This window comes from Phodopus roborovskii, unplaced genomic scaffold, assembly GCF_943737965.1.
Source record: "Phodopus roborovskii unplaced genomic scaffold, PHOROB, whole genome shotgun sequence".
NCBI lineage: Eukaryota > Metazoa > Chordata > Mammalia > Rodentia > Cricetidae > Phodopus > Phodopus roborovskii.
In genome coordinates, this window is record NW_026126480.1 from 12,221,356 (window position 1) to 12,242,320 (window position 20,965).

Sequence of the window (20,965 nt, forward strand, 5' to 3'; positions counted from 1 at the left end):
CTCTTGGAAGAACTGACTTAGTCCAGAAGAATAGCACTAATCCTCCTGAGAGAAGCGCCGTCCATGGCCCAAGCACGTCCCTACAGGTTCCACCTCCTAAAAGCAACACCACCTCACAACATAGCCACACTAGGGGCTGGATCTCCAGAACTTGAGGCTTTGGGGGACAAACTATAGCCAGACACTTAGCATCATCAGTCTTTTAAAGAATGCAAATCAAAATCTTTATGAAAACTCTTACCCACAGAGTCAGGTATAATTGTTTAAGTGACTGGTAAGTGTTTGAAAGGACATGGAAAATTTGGATACTGTCCTCCAGAAAGGGGATCTGTTAAGTGTCATGGTACTTAATGAATCAAAATACAGAAATGTTAGGAGTAACTCATTTGGAAGATGCAGATTGTAGCAGATCTGGGACCTACTATTTTTAATACATTCAAAGTGTCCTTGTCCTTATCTGTGTTCTCACAGAAATAACATGAGTTTAGAATTGAATGCTATGTATATAAGTCAGTATGCTGCAAATACAGCATCTGTTTACTTGTTAGATAGTCTCAACTGCTTTTTTTTCCCAAAGGAATTACTCTGAAGCCCTTTAGAACTCCAACCACGCTGTGTGTCCCAGATCCCATCTTTAATAGTGAGCACCATCACTCTCTCCTGTTGCCAACTGAAGTTCCAGTGCAGAGGCTCCTGCTTAGTGCCTTCTCCTCCCAGGGGCTTGTGCCTGGAGGAGGAGTCCAGTTTGAAATCTGGTGCAGGTATAGTATGGACAACCCAGTCCCCCTGCTTAGGAAGGGTCCTAATGAGTCCTGCCCTCGATCAGGTGGAACTATTGTAAGAAGCTAAGCAGGACCCCTCTCTTGCTTCATATTCTTTATATTTGACAGTAGCATGTGTCTGAGATTTATATTTTAGGCTCTTCTGAGCAGTTAGGTCAATACTTTTACTTATGGTAGGAGTAAAATCCTGTTAGTTTTATTTCCTACTGTCCTTTAAGCATTAGCATTCACCATTTTTGGTATTCTCGTACCACTTGGTTTACTTCAGGTCTTTGTTATATGATGCTTAACTACTGTGACAGCCTCCCAGCTGTTGTCTCCACTCCTAAACTTGCTTCTTCCCACCATCAGAAAAACAATCTTCACAAAACATGAATCCACTTAATGCTATAATCCCAGGTAGATTTCCAGAAAGAATGCTGACTGATTGTAGATGTCAAGCCTGCCCCAGCATCTGCACCTCCAGAAAACCTACTAAAATGCTTAAAAGAATACAAAGAAGTGTAAAGCAAGGAGAAATAGGATCACATAACAAAAATACTTTCTACAGGCAGGTGAAACCAAGCACAAATAGATTTTTACAACCTCCTAGCTTTATGATCTAAGAATGGATTAGTTTGACCTGAAAAGAAAATAGAGTGAGTACTAACAGATTCTTATCCTATTGTAAATTAGAATCTCATAGGACTAGAAACAAAGATGAGCCATAGAGAATAGGGAGAGACTGCCCTGCCTAGAGCCACTTGTGCTGGTATAGGATGGATGGTTTGAGGAAGGCCCAAGGCACATGCAGATCCTCGTGCAGAAAGCTGTAGGTCACCCCGAGCTGAGGGTATGATTTATGAGGTTGTTTCCATGAAATAGGCAGTATATCCTGCCAGTCTATCCACCACTATATAATACCAGTCCAAAACAGCTAGGCTCCAAAGATAACTAGCTACTGAAAACTGATCACTGGGGCAGACTGTGCTATTCATCCACCTAATTATTCCAGCTGACATTTCATGCTTTTGTGGTTTTCAGGTACTATTATCCTAATGTAAGGGACCAGATGGTTGCCAAAGGAACCTTGCCATTATCAAGGATCTGTGCCATGGTAACCATGCAGCACCGTGAAGATGTGGGAATGCAGAACTTTAATCTTCCATTAATCCCCAGACTTGAGAACAGCAAAGAATTGAAGAACCAGTCATCGGGTAATTGAAGACTTGATATTATCTTTCTCTTTTAAAGTCAGTGTATATAAATATCCTTTGTCTTGCTGAATTTAATTTTAGAAAACTCACAGTTGCGTGGGCTCTGTGTACATGCTGCTTGTCTCATCTTATCTTAAACTCTTAAGCATTTAAAAGGTCTTCATAGCACAAATGCTAAGTACCTTATAGGTACACTAGAGAATCATTATTCTAAGCCAACATGAGCAGAAGTGGGACTGAGGAGATGTAATAGCTTGGATTGGAAGTTGCCTGGAAGAGAAAAGGTTTAAAAGCTTTTTTGATCTATGTGTGCATACACATGTGCAGAGGACACACCTGCCATGGAGCATATATGGCAGTAAAAGTGATTTATGTATGTGTATGGGTATTTGCCTATCCATGTGTATGCATGAAGTACCCTGGGGTCAGAAGAGGGCGTCAAAGCCTTTGAAACTAAAATTCCAGGCAGTTTGAAGCTTCCACATGGGTCTAAGAACTGAGCGTGGGTCCTATTCAAGAGCACCAAATGCTAAGCCATCTCTCCAGCTGCAAGAGAAGGAAATGAAATTAAGGCTAGCAAGATAGCTCAGTATCTGCTGCCAAATCTGATAACCTGAGTCAGTCCCCAGGACCCAACTGGTGGAAGGAGAAAAATAACTCCCTCCCACAAGTTATCCTGTGACCCCCACCACAGACAGACAGACAGAACTTGAAAGAGCTTAACAAGAATTTGGCACTTTAAATGGTGTTGCAAGCTGATGGTTTCCAGAAAAGCAATTAGCTTCCTAAGTTAAGTTACTATGATCTGTCAAAATCAAATGTTTTATCTTGCCCTAATTAAGATTGAGTTGTTTCTCCTGAGCCCTGGTGATTCAGTTTGTTGAGTTTTTCTTTAAAGCTGTCTCTGGAAGAAGCTATAGTATGGAGGACTTTTTAGAAAAGATGGCATGTGATTACATGAAGTACACTATACACTGTGGACAGATCTCTTCTGTCACTCACTGGGATTGCAAACGTCGCATCCCCTTTCTGCCTCCCTGGCCAGGATCAGGTGGCTTAGAAGAACAGAGAGCCTTCCAGCCAACCTGGTAGTCTTTCTTCCTGTTGTCATTCATCAGGTTTGCTGGATGTGGGTTTGAGGTACCGTCGTAGCCCAAGGACAACAGAGGGAGTTCTTGCTGCCCGAGCTGTCTCCATCTCAGTCCAGATTATTAGAGCCTGTGGTCTGCAGGCAGCAGCCAAGTAAGTCCACCTTAGAAAAGTGCTTCTTAACCTTCCTGTGGTGCAGTCTGTCCAGTGTGAAAGATTTCCATTTCACTAATCATGACTTTCTGTTAAGAAAACATTTCAGAATTTTAGGAAACCACTCGCAGACTTTGGTACTGTTACTTCAAATCCATTTCTTTACTTTGCAACAACTCTATGTTCTACCCTCCTTAGCCCCGTCATGCCATGGTTATGTTCTGTACCCTGAACCATGCCCTGAGCTTGCTGCATGTCCTTTATAAACTTGTGATCATGTATATCTGTCTCTGAGTATCACATCTTTTTCCATCTCGTATTCCTTGCAACTATTCTCAGCATAACGACCAATGATGCTCTGTTAAAACTGACTCCAGCCTTGACTGTGTCTATTAAAAGAAAGCCACAGTCCCTGCGGTTTTGTGAGTGCCGATATGATTTGCCCTCCTGTTGTCTTTGTGACCTCTGCTTCCTCCAAGGCTCCAATCTCTGGTCCTCTTGTTGTTTCTGAACACGTTAAGTGTTATTTCCCTACTCTTGTCCCTTGTCTTTCTGTTTATTCTGCTTCCTCTGCATCTCTTCAGGACTCCTAGTCTCCTCCTCCTCTTCTTCCTGCTCTCATTTTTGTCTGCCGTCCTGCCTAACCTCTATCAGTTATTGGCTAGCCAGGTTTTTTTTATTAATCCAGTCACAGTGACATTCACACAGTGTAAAGGAATATTCCACATTTGGGTCTACTGCTCATTCCAATGCCAGAAAGTAAGCAACCTGGGGAAGCAGAGGGTATCTTAGTTGAGAAGGCGCCAGTAAAGATGCATAGCATCCAGCTGGGATCGCTGATCTAGGAAAGGACTCAAGGGAGCAAGACTCTGCTGCACTGGTTTTCTTAGTAAGCTTTCTCTAAAAGGAGGGGAGGCAAGACTAGAGTCACAGCTGAACTCGTTAAACTATAGGGTCATCCATTTTAGGCAGTGTGGGCAGTAGTGTTAGGGTTACAGGGTGATCTTACCTTGGTGTGTTCTTAAGTAAGATTGTAGAGGTGTAGTTTTTTGTCTCATTTTATGAGGATGACAGAGTAACCTACAGGGCAGTTTTTAATCAGGTTACTTCTTATATTAAAACTTGAGTTTCCCAGTGTTAGTAGCAGTGGTCTAAGCAATTTTAGCTCAGCATTTTAATTTAAAAGTTAGCATATTTTCAAGTTAAGGTATGCTATTATATGTATAAATTATCTTTAGATACTTCTATACTAATATGCTAAATACATTATTAAATATAGAATAGGGGAACTTTAGTATATATGATAAGTTGTAATATTTTTTCAGTGTCCCAAACTTTAACCCATGAACCTCCTCAGTTTAGGACCACTCCATGCTAATATGCTGTCATATCTAGGTTACTACAAAAGCACATTGTGGCACGGCCAAAAGCCTAAATAGAGAGGTATTGATAAGCATGCTCCGATCTTGTGAAAGTAGTAGAGCTACTTCCTGGGCATGCAAACTGATTTCTAATAATGTTGTAGTGTCTCCTTCTCATTTCCTCTCTTGTCCCCTGCAGGGCTTTGGCTGAGCAGGAACCTGCTCTACAGTTTAGTGCCACTGTAGGAGTCAATACTTCTGTCACCACTCATCTCTCATTCCTGCCCAAGGGGGAGCAGCGCCGAACCCGCCCTGTGGCCTGTTCCTTCTGCCCTGAGTTCTCCCATCACATTGAGTTCCCCTGTAACCTGGTGACTCAGCACTGTAGTGGAGAAGCCTGTTTCTTGGCAGAGCTGTTGGAGTTTGCAGAAATTATTTTTGCAATCTATCATGAAAATACCAAGTCAGGTAAGCACTGATTGACCATCACCTTCAGAATCAAATGAATGAGGTTCCGCTGTGGGTGGCATAGTCCTTCCTAGGAAATACCCTGAAAAATTGAAAAGTGGAGGTCATAATCTTTGTTTCTTTTTATTGATTTGTTTGGTTTTTTTTTTTTTTTTTTTTTTTTTGAGACAGGGTTTCTTTGGGTTACTAGTCCTAGCTATCCTGGAACTCACTCTGCAGACCAGCCTGGCCTCAAACTCACAGAGATCCACTTGAGTGCTGGGATTAAAGTTGTGTACCACCACTGCTCGACATGATCTTTGCAACTTCTAAAGGGCACAGCAAAAATAAACATGTGAAATGCGTATGCAAGAATGTAGAGGGAAACAGCAATCGTGTCCAAATGTTAATGGATGAATCTAAGAATAGACATGTGCCTGTTGAGTTTTACACTCTTTCCCATATGCCTGAAAAAGGAAAGTTTCAGTAAAACATCTGAAGGACATTCAGACTCTGACTAGGATGTAAACAACATAATCCCTGATGTGTTGTAGGAATATACTGTAGAAATGAAGTGTTCTAAGAGTGTACTATAAACAGGCCTCAGTAGACACACCAATAATTATTCATTTTTGCTTTACTTAACAGTCAGTGATATAGCCAGTATCCAGCCATGCAAAGAGTATCTGCTTGGAGTAGTAAAGGTTCCAACGAAAGACCTGCTGGTCAAGAGATCTGGTAAGGATCCTGAGTAATCACATGCTGATCCTGTCTTGATGAGGTAATCCCATCTACCTCCCATGCAAAATACACAAGGAAGCCAGCCCTCGAAGACAGGCTGTGAACTCACACAGGCATTGGAAGGCCTGTCCCAATCACCAAAGAGGTTTAACTCTAGGAAACATGGCGATGGTGAGATATATATGTATGTATGTATATATGTGTGAGTGTGTGTGTGTGTGACATATTTTCTCAGATCTATTTGAGCCTCACAATAAACCTCCAGCAGGATACATAGTCACTATTTTCATTTGACAGATGAGAAGATGAGGTAAAAAAAGTTGGTTTGCCTAAACCACACAGCTATTGAGTAGCAGAACTTGAAATGTAGTCGGCATTCACACATTATTTTCACTTTCCTGTCCTGTACTACACATGGAATAAAGATAACTGTATGAAGGCCTGGACAAATACACACAGCTATTTATTTGTTCAGGATCTAGACCCCAGATCACTTGACTCTCTCTTCCATTTTCTTTCCCTTGCAATACCTGGCAATACCATGGTAACATTTCATTTTTCTATAGCACTTCTCTTCAAGGCATTTCCTCAACCATTGTTTCATTTGGTTACTATAACTTCAGTAAATAAGATCAGTGTGAATTTACCTATGTGTGCCATATAGAAAAGAGAACTGTGAGAGATTAATGATTTATACAGAATAAACCATTAGTTTGGGGATCTCAACCAAAGAAAGAACTTACCTTCCAATTCCTAGTCTTATCCTTCCTATCTAATCGAAAGAACTCGCCTTCCAATTCCTAGTCTTATCCTTCCTATCTAATCGCACTGCCTCTCAGTGGTTAGAGAAAGACTGGCTCCCAACTCAGTGTGGGCATGTTTTCCATTCAGCATCGGGCCAGAGTAATGGGGAATCTGAGTTATGGAGAGAATATGTGTTTCTCTGCGAAGACAATGATTGAAAATCTTTTCCTTTTCCCCATAAGGGATCACAGGATGGTATCCTGTCATTTTACCAGAAGATGAAGGCCTGTCTCGGGACCTGGAGTTTATGCAGAAGATTGTAGGCGGCCTGGAGCTTTCTGTTTCCTTCACGAACCCTGGAGATAGAGAGCGGGTGTTGGAAGCTGCTGAGCTGTTGGGCTGGACCTTCGACAGCAGCCTGAAGGATCTTGTCAAGGAGGTAGAAGAAGTGCCAGCCACTGTCACCATCTCCACCCCAAGACTCTGGCTTCCTGTCCACTGTGTGCTGCTCGCTGGCCACAAGAACATTCATAAGAATACGTACTGCTACCTTCGCTACAAACTGTACAATCAGGAAGCCTTTTGGACCCCTCTCCGGAAGCCTAAGGAAGCTACAAACAAAAACCAGGTCCTGATTACTTTCAAGGCATCCAAAAGAGCAGAGGTCATGCGGAGCCAGTCACTGCTTTGGTACTTCAGGGAGGAGAAGTTAGAGATCCAAGTGTGGCGAGCTTATGGCAATGACAGTTTAGAGAGGCCACATCAGACAGACAGCTGGATCGGCTCAGCCTATGTAGACCTGTCCAGACTTGGGGAAAAGTCAACAAGGACACTAACTGTCAGTGGTGAGTGAACACTCAGGTTTAATTTTTTGTTTGGGTTGTTCTTTCAACATAATTTCATCAGATTTGAACATGTAATATGGTACCTAAATTATCGTAAGTACCCAGTTAACATGTATAGAATGAGGTTGACTGAATTTCAGTGACTTCCTTTAACACATGTATAAGAGCCTGTGTGATCATTGATGGCAATGGTGTATATACTACATTGAAAAGAATACCCACCAAAGATATTCTTTTCTCTGAACATTTCTCAGGATATACATCTTCTCTGGTGTGTGCATCTTGGAACTAAAGAAAATATAGTTCATAAGGCAGAAAGGAAAAGTTACATTTTACAAATGGAATGCTCAGTGTACTTTTATTTCAAACATCCATTGGTGTTTATTGCATGTGTTTGGCCCTGGGAATTCAAATATGAGTAAGAATTAGTTCCTAGCCTAATTGTGTTTATATTTTAATAAAGACTACAACTGTAAACAATGAATGTGATGCATAAGAACTAAAAAGAGGGTGTTCTCAATGGCACGGTGGGACTGTGAGGGTTCATGGTCGCTCAGGTTCGATCTAAGGACAGAATCTCAACCAAAGTGATTTAGGATTTAGGAATAAACCAAGGAAAGGGGAAAAGAATGGTGTTGTGTTTTGTTTTTGTTTGAGACAGGGTCTCTCTCCATAACCCTGGCTGTCCTGGAACTCCCTCTGTAGACCAAGTTGGCCTCAAACTCACAGAGATCCGCCTGCCTCTGCCTCCAGAGTGCTGGGATTAAAGGTGTGGGCCACCATGCCCAGCTAAGAAAGGTTTTCTAAAGAAAGAACAAGAGTGGAGACACAGCCATAATTGCAGATACTGTAAGTAACCTGGCCCAGCTGGGGCTCAGGGTTACAATGCACTTCAATAAAGCCAGAACAGTGGTCAAGATAACTAGTCTCATCAAAGCAGAAGTATTTAGTTTTCTTCCAAGAATTGTCAAAGGTCATTATGATAGGTTCTGGATAGAGAGGTCATAGAGCTTTGCATTCTACAAAGTGAGTCTAGTGCCTGTCATGTGGCACAGATTGAAAATAGCCAACTAAGTTCTTTTTCAATGGTGCTTTTTGAGTCTCATATATCACATAGCTCAAGTTCTCCTTACATTCACTGTGTAGCCAAGGATGACCTTGCCAAATCCAGGACCTCCTGTTGGGGATCAGACCTGGGGTCTCTTGTAAGTCTGGCAGGCACTCTGCCTACTAAGCTCACACCAGACCATGACTAGATTCTGTACAAACATAACACTCAGTTTAACACTCCTATAAGGTTAGTTGTTTCCCTGCTCTGCACAGTTAAAGAAATTAGGTCATGACCCAGTTTTACTTCAGCTAGGCTTTTGCTCCTCTGATCCTTGGGGTTTTGTTTTGTTTTGCTTTGCTTTGCTCTTGTTGTTGGTATATGGTTTTGCTTTGGGTGTTGTTTTTGTTTGCTTGCTTGTTTGGTGTTTTTGAAACAAGGTCTCTAGATAAGCCTATATTAGTGCAAAATTTATGATATATCTCAGATTGGCCTTGAACTCTCAATCCCCCTGCTTCAGCCTCCCAGGTGCTGGGATTAACAGATGGCCCAATCTAAAAAAAGAGAGAGAAAAAAAAAAAAAGAAAGAAAGAAATTAGTGAGTCTGAGTGATTGTCCAAATTCTTGGGTTCATTTTGGACCCAACAGATGTAAGTGTGGCCCTATGAAGTATCTCTTCAAATGCTACATGACCTATTTTATGTAGGCCAGTTCAGGTCACTTCATAGAAACTAGAGAAAAAAATCTTTGAAATGAGCCAGGCTCAGACTCATTTGATCTTTTTTTCTTTTGGATAGGCTTTTAACTTCACTACTGAAGAAAATAGATCTGGGACAGGGACACAGAATATAGGTCAAGGGTCAGAGTCCCATCACAAATACTCCCTTTTTGTTAAGTTTGCAAAGAGACTATTAAACTTTTCAGATTGTCTGTGCTTTGTATCCACTTGAACAATAGCCATTTGATACATGTGTTAAATTTGTCATTCACATCCAGTCAGCCAGCCAACCTGTTTCCATATACTTTTCAATCTTCCTGAGGGTAAGGACCCACTGGGTTGCATGTGGGCATCCTCCCTCTCATAATGACTCTCATTTTCTGCTTTCAAGAGCCATGGTAATTTACACTTTGTATCAAGAAGAAAAGAGGCTGTAAATAGACAAAAAAGTTCTACCTTATTGCCATCTATGACAGGTAACATCTTTTTCCTCAAATAGGAATGAATATAGCAAAGCATACTTTAGAATTCAGGAGGAATTATTGTTGCCTTCTACTCTAAGTAAATCTCATTTTAAGATCCAGCAAGCTCCACAAGTGATATGATAGACTTTGAAGACTCCCCATGGAAGGCCTCAACCCCCTCCCCCAGGAGCAGAAAGGGGGTGGGCTGGGGTTTGGTTGGGGTGATAGGGGAGGATGGGAGGGTGAGGGAACTGGGATTGACATGTAAAACAACCTTATTTCAATTTTAAATTTAAAAATGGAAAAGAAAACAAAAAAGATCCAGCAAGCCAATGAAGTTCAGATCCACTGATTATCAGGAGAATGATCCTGACCGTTCCATTGACCCATCTGAAATTCTGGCATAGAAAGGACTCTGCTATTACTACCCCTTATTCTCCCTTCCTCTGCTGTCACCTCCTGTCTCCCCCAGCGAATCACAGGGGATATTGCCAGGTCATACTCAGATAGTAAAAGGAGCTAATGTGAGCACTAGATAGCTTCCCCATGGGGAGAGAGCTAAGGGTGGAAGCCTGTGTGCATGCAGAAGAGAAGACAGGCTGCTCTTGTCTTTACCAATACCCTTGGGGTGAATCTCTTCCATAGCAGTGCCTTTGGTTCTGGCTTCAAAATCAGAAATGTCACCATTAATATTATTGGGTGTAACTGAACATAGTAGGGACAAGGACAAAATTTTTGCATATGCCAACTTCAGAGTCTTTCTGAAAACTGGTATGTTGAGACCTGTAGTCCTATCACAGGAAAGAGACCCATAAGCAGCCTCCAAGAGGCGTTTTCTCTTAACCAGGCTTATTTTCCTCCATTCTCTTGCAGGTGTGTATCCTCTGTTTGGAAGAAATGCTTCCGACCTCTCTGGAGCTGCCTTGCGAATTCACGTGGTTCTTTGCCCTCTCTCCCCACACACTGAGCCCACTCATGAGTTGGACTCCATGGACTGCAGCAGCCACAGTGAGTCTGAGCCACTCTCCAGGACGAAAAATGAGCTCCAGCTCTCTCCACCCTGTATCCTCCAGAAGTCTCTGGCCTCCCCCCAGGTGGGCTGCAACAGCAGTGCCTCTGAAGTATGCCCCGCCCAGGAGGGCCCTCCCGAGCTGCATGGGACTTTTGCAGTCAGTATCCTGGTAGAGAGAGCCATGCACTTGAGTTTGAAAGGTATGCTTACCCAAAAGCAGGTATCCAACTCCTCTGGGTACTCTCTGTCTTCACAGAGCTTTCATATTATTCCAGGACCTACCAGGATGGCTAGTCACCTTAGTTGATATTATACTTCCCAAGCCTCACGGTTGAAGTAACATGAGAGCTTTTCTGAGATGAAAGCCGACTTTGCTGATTGTATTAATGCTATGGATTATAATTCCTGTCCAGAAATCCAGGTGTCATCCTCACTGCATCGGTCTTCCTTATCCAAAATCCAGTGTCCACATCAAATAAATAGTCCTCTTTTTAAAATTTCTCACAAATCTCTTCCTCCTCCTCCTTCTCGTCCTCCATTATGCCCACTTAGGTCCTCAGTATGCACCCAGGACTAGAGGTTCTTAGCACTAGCTCTGCAGGTCCCCAGGAGATTCATAAGGAATACTTGGAGTTGGTAGAAAACAATTGTATTAAGAGTAATGCCTGCAATGTTGACAGCCACAGAAATTACAGCATCTTTGTGTCATTGTAGTATCTTAGAATATCACTTTATTCTTACCTATTTTTTGACCTCACAGCGCTTACTACCTACATCTAGGTCTTATCAATAAAACATATACTTTTATATCACACAGTTCTAAGTTTTGATAGCTACCAGTATAACTAGATTTCTTTATAACCTTATGAGTTTTGCAATATGCATTTTTATGGTTTTGGTTGTGAGCCTATCCTTTCTTGGCTGAGCTATACCCCCAGCCCACATTATGCATTTTTAGAGAAACACTTAAACAAAGAGGCCCAGTACTTCACCAGACTGCAAAGGAGTCTCTGGAAAATAACCTCGTCCCTACCTTTGTTAGCCTAGCATCTCCACTGAGATTTTCACTTTTCTGTCGCCTTCCCTCTTTGGGGGGCTCAGTCCACTCTCGCAAGGCTTAGGTACGCATTACTGCATTACTGTGTACTAGAGGGCTGCCTGATATAAGGCTCCTCCTACGTGTTCCCTTAGCACCTTTCGTTCTCTGATTATCATAGCATTGGCCAAATGGTACTGACATTTTCCCCATGTTTTTCTTCTCTGCTCAATAACCTCTCAAGAGTAAAGGCTTTGTTCACCTGTTCACTATACATTCATTCAGTTAGCAGCAAGATGAACAGCAGTATTTGCTGTATAGTCAGCACTGTCTTAGTGCCAGGGGTAGAGCAGTGAACAAAGTATACATTGTGTATCCATCCCTACTGGTTACACATCCCCCTGTGATCCAGCCCCTGAAAGAAACAGCTTGAAGAAGAGGAAGGACTTCAACTCAGAGTTTTAAAAGTTCAGTCATGGCTACTTGGCCATGGAGACCAGAGCATGTGGTACAGGCTTTTCTTCAGTTCTTGGCAGAAAATGCAAAGAGAATAGGAAAGAAGATCCTAGAACAAGATGCAGCCCCCAAGACACACCCTGTATCCTACTTCCTCCATGTAGGCCTGCCTCCTGAAGCTCCCATAACCTCCAAAAATAGTACCACTAACTGAGGGACTGGCATACGGCAAGCACGTGAGCACGTGGGAAACCGTGCATCCTCAAACCCTGACAGCTGGCCCTGGCTGTCGCTTCCAGTACTGTTCTCCAGTGGCTTTCTCATTCTGCCGCCAAGACTGTATGACTGTATACCCCAGCAAATCTGACCTTGTCTCCTCATTAGTTAAAATATTGACTATCACCTGCAGCCCTGGTGATAAAGCACACAGAATCCTGCCCATCTGGCTTCATCAGCCTTGCCAGCTTCATTTCACCATATTCACTCATGTTCAGCAGCTTGTTCTGTGCCAGTGCCCTAGTAAATCTCAAAAAACTATCAAGCCTTGTGCTGTTCCTTCTACTAAAAATACCCTTTTCCTCTTATTTATCAGACTTGCTCTGTCTCTTAGAAGAGTAAGCTAAAGTGATGCTAACACTCTGAAGTCTAACCCTGTCACACCCATTAGCAATACACCTGCCTCTGTGCACCCAAAGCTGTCCTGTAACACCACCACATTCTCACAATCATATTGTTTTGTACTAAATATTGTCTCTGGTTATAGTCCTTGGGTCAGGGAGTATGTTTCTGTGTCCTTGCATCCTGACTCTCTTGATACAGTTAAGCAAATATAATCTTCTGCTTTGTGAATATGAGCCATGGCCTCTCACATTTCTGGCTGAGTTAACTTGCAATCACTTGTACTTGGCCCCTTGTAGCTGCCAGGTCACGACAGCAGGATAGACACCTGACTTTCAGAGATTTCATTTGTATTCAGACATCTACTCTTGTGGTGATGATCCCGTGTGGTCCTTTCATCTTAAACTTGTGTGCATCAGCCAAGTAGGGGAAGTGCAGACCCACCTGCCTCTGACATGAGCCCTCTCCATGATGGCATTGATAAGGCTCCAGAATGGGAATTGAAGGGCTGCACCTGCCCTAGCTGGGTTGTAACAGCTTTGTGACCTTGAGCAAACCCACTTCTCATTTCCTCAACTACCAAACATGATAATGATACAAGTTCATTAGAGCTTCTCTTCCACCTCCATCTTCGAAGAACATGGGGCTGAGTGGGGAACGTGCTCTCTGTACACTAGTATACCTTGTCAAGGTGTGGGTCTGAAAATATAAGTACATTTGTTACTGAATCTCTGGGGAGCCCTCCTTTTAAGTAGTGTGGGACCAGGTGGTGGCACACACCTTTATTTCCAACACTCAGGAGGCAGAGGCAAGCAGATCTCTGAGCTTGATACCAGCCTGGTCTATAGAGTGAGTTCCAGGACAGCCAGAGTTGTTATACAGAGAAACCCTGGGGGGCAGTGGGCATACCTGCAGTCATAGCTACTCAGGAGACTGAGGTAGTTGGGTTGCTTGATTCCAGGAGTTCAGAGACAACATGGTCAATATAGCAAGGACCTGTCCAAAAAGGAAAGAAAGTCAGCTTCAGTAATCTTAGTATTTGTACACTTACATTGCATAAGACAAATGAGAAAGCTGAAGAACAAAGGTAAAATGCTTTGAAACAATGTAAGCTACAACTGGAGAATAGATATTACTGGATTGTCTGTGTGTCTGTCCTTGGATCAAGAACCAAATCTGACTCGGGTTGTGCATATTTGACACAGAAATGTCAATTAATGCTAGATTCATAGAACCAAAGTAATTTTTTATCTTTAAATTTTTATTTATGTATTTAATTATGTGTGCCCACGCATGTGTACACATGCCACGGTGCACATGTGTAGGGTCAGCAGACTTTGGGGAAGTGGATCTCACCTTGTTGTGTCAGTCATTGAGGCTGGGTGTCTCCTTGTTTTGGCTGCTGCTCTGTGGTATGCTCCAGGCTAGCCAGCCCGTGAAGTTCCCAGCTATTCTCTCTGGCTCCCATCTCCCTGGAGGAGTGCAGAGTTACATCAACATACCATCAGCTTTAAATGAGTACCTTCAGAAAAACTCGGGTCATCAGGCTCGTGTAGTATGCCTGCTCATCTCTGGACTAAATATTTTTTAACATACAAAACTGGCCTTTGTAAAGTTTCCACTGGCTCATATTAAGAGAGTAAGCTTTCTCTAAACTAATTAGAGTGAATTAGATCTATTATGATGGGAAGCCCTGGAGGAGTCAGCCAAACATGGCTGATTCTTGCTTCTATTTGCTAGCTCACCAGAAGAGTGATAAGTCAGCCACTTGGCTTCCCTGCTCCTGTCTTGCCTTATTCGTGACACTGGAAGAGTCACTTACCTTACCTGATTTTTGAGAGGTGTCATTAGCATGAATTTAATGTATTCTGAAACAGTTTATAAAGTTTTATCCAAATATGAGTTAATCTCACTGAAACAACTCTGTCTTTCATGAACAAAATACTTTTCTATTTATGTAAATAAAATTCTGGAAATGAAGTGAAGAAGTTAAATGCTAAGACCTCAGCTGCTCTCAGTGTGTGTGTCAACCATGTTAGGAGTATAATGAGTTTTTTCTGAACTGCTTTGAAAAGTATTTTAGTAACCTGGCAGTAGTGGGCACAAGCCTTTAGTCCCAGAACTTGGAGGCAGAGGCAGGCAGATGTCTATGAGTTCAAGACCAGCTTCATCCACTGAGTTCCAGAATGGTGAGGGCTACATGGAGATACCCTGTCTCGAAAAAGAAAAAACAAAAAACAAAAGTAGTTCAGAACCTCTTTCCAGAAATGTAAATAAGTCTAGATGAGTTTTCACTCATAAGGGGAGAGCAGGGGAACTGGATAAACCTGCACTGCCCAACCTGTTAGGCTAAATGCTCCAGAACTATTTCCTCCAAACTCAAAACAGTAGTATTACTTCTAGACCTCTACAGATAGCTTCAAAAGTAAAACTCAGGATGGATCTGGGGAGCAGTGGCATGAGAAAGATCAGAGCAAGGTTTGGGTACATCTAGAATTAGAAATGTATTATGGGGAGTGATTTAAGAGCATGTTACCGGAAGAGAAACATGAGCTGAGGGAGCCAGAGTGAAATGGCAATAGTAGAAAGGTCACTGGTGAGCCAGGCTTGGTGGCATAGTCCTAAAACTACAGTACTAAGGAAGCTGAGGCAGGAGGACTGTGAATTGGAGGCCAGCTTGGGGGAGAGGGGAAGGAATCATGTAGCTAGAAAGAGTAGCTCAAGCAAAGACCAAAGGCAAGAGAGATCATCAGAGAGGGAATCACAGAGCATTTGACAGCAATGAAAAGTTTCTGATCATACAGAGACCAGAAATTAATTCAAAAGTAAACACTAACAAATGTGTGGTATTTCTGGCAGCTTATAACGCTTGACTTCATGGTAGCCTTGGTTCTGAACTCACACTATATATATCCAGTCACTACTCATGGCCAACAAACACAGCTGATTTTAGACTACCATATATTATGAGTTAACAATGCATACAAAGTTTTCTGCTTTTTTTTTTTTTTTTTTCTTTTTGAGATAGTGTCTCATTTTATAGCACTGGCTGGCCTTGAACTCACAGGTGTCCATCTGCCTCTCTTGTCTCTGAGTGCTGAGATTTAAAGGCATGAGCAGTTTAATTGTGAAAAACAGACTTAATGTTTGCTCATCACCATTCCTCAGTGTGTATTAAATTATTTTATCTCTGGATTACAGTAGAATAATTAATTTTTTTAAATAATTGAGTTTCATAAATAAATGAAAATCTTTCAGTGAGTTCTAGCTTGGAATTAGGACAGAATTTCCAGCATTTTCCTGAAATGACCCTAAACATCCTTCTGCTGTTTTGTACTGTGTATCTGTGCAGAGTGACATTTTCAGCACTGACAATTACAAATCAGATAAACCACATCCTGAAATATCAAGTATTTAACCAAGATTTAATCCTTTATGTAAATATAAACAAGCATGTCCATCTCACTAGTGTATAGATTGTTTTTATCTTTTATGAACAATAAATTTATATGTATTTTAAAGAATTTTTTTTTCTTATTTTACATATCTATCCCAGTTCCCTCTCCCTCCCTCCATCCTATGTCCCTCAACCCCCTCCAATTCCATTCCCCCCACACACACTCCACAGGGAGGGTGATGCATTCCAGGAGGGATCAACAAAATCTGTCATGTCATTTGGAATAGGGACTAGGCCCTCCCTCCTGCATCTAGGTTAAAGGAGTATCCCTCCATGGAGAATATGCTACCAAAGTCCTTTTGTGCACCAGGGATACTTCCTGGTTCCACTGTCAGAGGTCCCTTAGACTGCCCAGGCCTTCTAACTGAGACCCATGTTCAGGGGTTCTGAATTGGTCCAATGTTAGTTTCCCAGCTATCAGTCTGGGGGCCCATTGGCTCCCCCTTGTTCACATCAGCTGTAAAGAATTATTATTTTTTTTATAATTTTCTCTATGTAAAGAATTATTTTTAAATGAATTTTTTATAATTTTCTCTAAGTAAATGTTGATTTCTATGCCTCTTTTAATTTTATATGTCTGCCCACCCAAGTCACAGTCAAATTTCTCAGATAAATAATGGTCCTAAATAGATAGTGTAAGAAGTCCTGCCTTAAAATACAATCACCCCCACTGTATTTTCTTTCAGGGAGCCCCTTGACAGAGCGGAAAGTGTCCATACCCAGTTGTTGTGTGTCCTTTGCAACAGCCACTGAGCCATCTCCTATATATACCCATGTCATTGAAAACACCGATTCACCCATCTGGAATTTTCAACAGCAGTCGAGGTTTGTATCTTTGGATGTTTAATACCTGTTTAGATTCAGCTTTTTGTTCCAAGAGACAAAATCAGAGCCAGAAATACAATAGATACAATTATGTTTGAGCAGAACTGCAAAATGAGTCTTTATGCAGTTATCTAGTCCTAGTGTTTATAATTTCATGACTGCCAGTAGTTAAAAGGCTTATTGCAGCGTTGTTGGTTTATTAAAAACTTATTGCATGTGTGTGCATGGTACATACATTGGCAAGTGCATGGAAGGCATAGGACCAATTGTGGCAGTTGGTTCCCTCTTTGGTGGTCAGATTTGGTGGCAAGTGCTTTTACCTCCTTACCTTGTTTCAGTGTTTTTTTGTTTAAGATTTATTTTATGTGTTTGAATGTTTTGCCTGTATGTATATATGTGTGCCATGTCAGAAGAAGGTGTTAGCTCCTTTGGAACAGGAGTTACAAATGGTTGTGAGCTATCATGTAAGTGGAGAGTTTAACTGAGGGTCATCTGTAAAAACAACCAGTGTTCTTAACCACTGAGCCAATCTCCTCAGCCCCTTATTTCAATGTTTTTAGTTCTGATTATTGCTCAAAAAATAGCCAGTGAGAGACGAGAGCTATGCCTTGCTCTGGGAATGAAGATGAGTAAAATTCTCTCTGTCATCAAATGTGATCACCCTAGGAAGAAGTACAAAAATTAAAGGCTGTGCTCAAGTTTGACAGTGATATAAAAAAAGTAAGATAGATGCTGGTAGAAAGATAGCTCATGAAAAAAAAAAGTTTAATATTTAGGCCAATATGGAAGTCCAAGTGTGCCCCACAAATAAAACTCAAGCATTAATATTAGAAGAAGGTATATGTAAGTTATGTAAATGAAGAAGCCAGTATTTTAGGTAGAAAATTAATCTCAGTAAAGGAAAATATCTTCAGTGCAATGGAAAGAACCTGGTCTTTGGAACCAGAGAAACTTTGCATCCAACCACATCCCTACCATATACTAGCTGTATGAATTAAGTACCTAGTATCTCCAAACATCAGATTCCTTATCTTCAGGTGGATATAGTTTTACAGGTAACTGTACAATCCAAATTAGATGAGTTTTTTTTTTAAGATTGCTTAACCAGTTTTAATAACATATATATCACTATATAAAATACATACATGAATACTGTCTAAAATGTGAAGTTGCCAGTCCTGATGGTGCAGACCTTTAATCCCAGCACTGAGGAAGCACAGGTGGAGCTCTGTGCATTTGAGGTCAGCCTGGTCTACATGGCAAGTTTTAGGCCAGCCAGGGATACGTAGTAAGACTAGAACATACACTCATACACCACACTTGGGGGGTTGATTTTCCAATGAATGGAAAATTTTTTCTCCTTTCGATGTCATTTAAAGATTTATATTCAGATTCATTAAACAAGCTTTTTTTTAAGTATTATAAATGTTTGCCTTTTATCTGCTTCAAGATTTATATTGTAGCCAAATTTCCCATCCAATTGATCTATCAAATCATCTTACACCCATTGAATAAATACCACTCTGGAATCTAAGGCATTAATTTCTTCTTGAAAATTTTTCTTTGCTTCTTCTGACATTCCTTGGCTATCTTTGATAGGGATCTTCCTCAAATCTAAGTTTCATACTGTGGAAGGTTCCTGTAGTTAACTCATGATGACTGATGGTTTTTCCTAACAGGTTATCAAAAGAGCTGCTTCTGGACCCACATCAAACCCTTGTCTTTAAAGTGTGGCATAAAGGAGGTATGAGTGCTATTCTGTGACTTTCTTTTCCAAATAAGCAAAGCCATGGTGCTGATGACCCTGAGGACATAGCTGTCTGGTAGAGGAGACTCATACAGAGGGCTCCATTATTCTCTTGTGGGATTTAAATACTTAGGAGTCATATTTTTTTGCACTACCTGCTTAATGTAGGAACCCAAATACATTGGGGCCTTTCTAGTTGTATCTATCTTTAACTAAACTGTAGAGGACAATGGAATCAGGTTCCCTCTGGCCCCAGCCTTTCAGCCTCTGAGCCACTGGTTCTAGTCTCCTGAGCCAGCTTCTCTGTGTAGTCTCCAATCTCAACAGGAGGAGGACATGGCCAGCCATGCTACCCAGCTCTTCTCTTCTCTTCCCCCACAGATGAGGAGAGGGTGGTTGGCTTTGCCTCTGTGGACCTCTCCCCACTACTGTCTGGCTTTCAGTTTATCTGTGGCTGGTACAATATTACAGACTTCAGTGGAGAGTGCCAAGGGCAGATAAAAGTTGCTATTTCCCCTTTGGAGAGTTTGCTGCATTTAAAAGAAGAAAGACAAGCAAGACGAGGGACGGCAGCTCCAGGATCACTGGTAGGTTTCCTTGTTCACACCTAGTCACAGATTCTGCTTTAAGAAAATCCTTTATTCTTTTTACTCCTTCCAGCTTAAAGCCCACAGGGAATAAAGAATAATAATATTATAGCCCAAAAGAGAAGATGATGGGGGAATGTCCTTCTCTATACTGTGAATGTATTTTTCTCTTATTGGTTGATGGATAAAGCTGTTTCAGCCAGTGCACAGGCAGGATTTAGCCAGGCAGGAAATCTAAACAGGAATAGAGAAAGATAGTAGGCAGAGTCAAGGAGATGCCATGTAGCTACCAGGAAGGTAGGATACCTGGATATTCTCCAGTAAGATAAGCCCACATAGAAATACATAGATCAACAGGTTAATAATTAAGAGAGAGCTAGACAGTAAAAAGCCTAAGCCATCAGCTAAACAGATTATAATTAGTATAAGTCTGTGTGTTTATTTTGGGACTAAATGCCCTCAGGACTTGGCAGTACAGAAACTTCCATCCACATGTCAATATAAAATCATGCCCCACCTAGTGCCTGAAAGAGTAAGAACATAAATAAGACAAAAGCAACTAAAAGGTAGTCGAGGGCATAGTCTATAAAATAAGAATAACAGTATCCATGTCATATAGTGATTATTAAGTTTAAACTTATAACAATGTTCATCACAGAGAAAGTAAACTGTACCAAGCCAATTTTCACATTTATGTAAGGCTTTGTTCCGAAGGGATTAGTAGTAACCGGTGCACCATTTTTCTCTTTGCTGCTGCAGATACCATTGTTCAGCCCCTTTTCAATCCCTGCCTCTTCTATGTGTGACGCATTCCCTGGGCCCATTGCAAGGCACATCCAAGACCAGCTTGCCCACAATTCTCCAAAGGAGGTTGATTTCTCCTCTCTTGCAAGGTAATTGTTAATGGGAAGAGAAGTCAAATGATGTGAACTGTCTTGTCCTTCCTGTCCTTTATTAAGGGGGAAACACTTGGTTCAAGGGGTTTAGCTCAGTCGGTAGAGTGTTTGCCCAGCATGTGCAGGGCCTTGAGTTCAATCCTTAGCATTATATAAACTAGCTGTGGTGGTGCACACCTGTGATCCCAGCACTTGGATATAGAGGCAGAAGGATCAGAATATCAAAGCCATCCTCTCCTACATTGTGGGTTTGAAGGCAACCTAGGCTACATGAGATGCTGTTTAAAAGAATAAATTTTAAAAATCCAAAACCATACACATGATTGGTTCATTCTGTTCACTAAGCTATGAGTGAACAGTATGTGTGGGTTTCTGGGCTAGAGAATGCCTCACCCTGTTAGAGAATAGGGCCAAAACTAAGATTGTTCTAATGCACTTCTGTTTAGGCCTTGGTGCCCTCCACCAGAGATTTTCCCCACATCTTTCTCACCACTTCAACAAAGAGACAAAAATATTCTCAGCACCCAGGAATAAGGGGCCAGCCTTGTCTACGTAAGGGCTCCAGGCAGACCAGGGCTGCACAGTGAGACCCTGTATCAAACGGAAGACTCTTCTCTGATGCAGCTGCCCCTGCAGTGGCTGTTCTTAGACAGACACATACTCCCACGCAGCTTCCCCCTCTATGATCTGTTTAGTGCTTTACAGTTTCCCCTTGGTGACCATGTGAAGATAATTCTCTGTCT

The 20,965-nt window shown here is 41.7% G+C and overlaps 1 protein-coding gene across 1 annotated transcript in view; it reads left to right on the plus strand.

The window, feature by feature from the left end:
• The window catches only part of C2cd3 (C2 domain containing 3 centriole elongation regulator), a 94,109-nt gene that overhangs the window by 48,177 nt on the left and 24,967 nt on the right, over positions 1-20,965 (plus strand). The window contains exons 18-28 of the mRNA XM_051192350.1: positions 578-761; positions 1,806-1,978; positions 3,097-3,220; positions 4,781-5,049; positions 5,677-5,766; positions 6,756-7,358; positions 10,462-10,800; positions 16,854-16,992; positions 18,672-18,736; positions 19,121-19,326; positions 20,086-20,219. Coding sequence (XP_051048307.1) covers positions 578-761; positions 1,806-1,978; positions 3,097-3,220; positions 4,781-5,049; positions 5,677-5,766; positions 6,756-7,358; positions 10,462-10,800; positions 16,854-16,992; positions 18,672-18,736; positions 19,121-19,326; positions 20,086-20,219 — 2,326 coding nt within the window. The remainder of the gene's footprint in view (positions 1-577; positions 762-1,805; positions 1,979-3,096; positions 3,221-4,780; positions 5,050-5,676; positions 5,767-6,755; positions 7,359-10,461; positions 10,801-16,853; positions 16,993-18,671; positions 18,737-19,120; positions 19,327-20,085; positions 20,220-20,965) is intronic.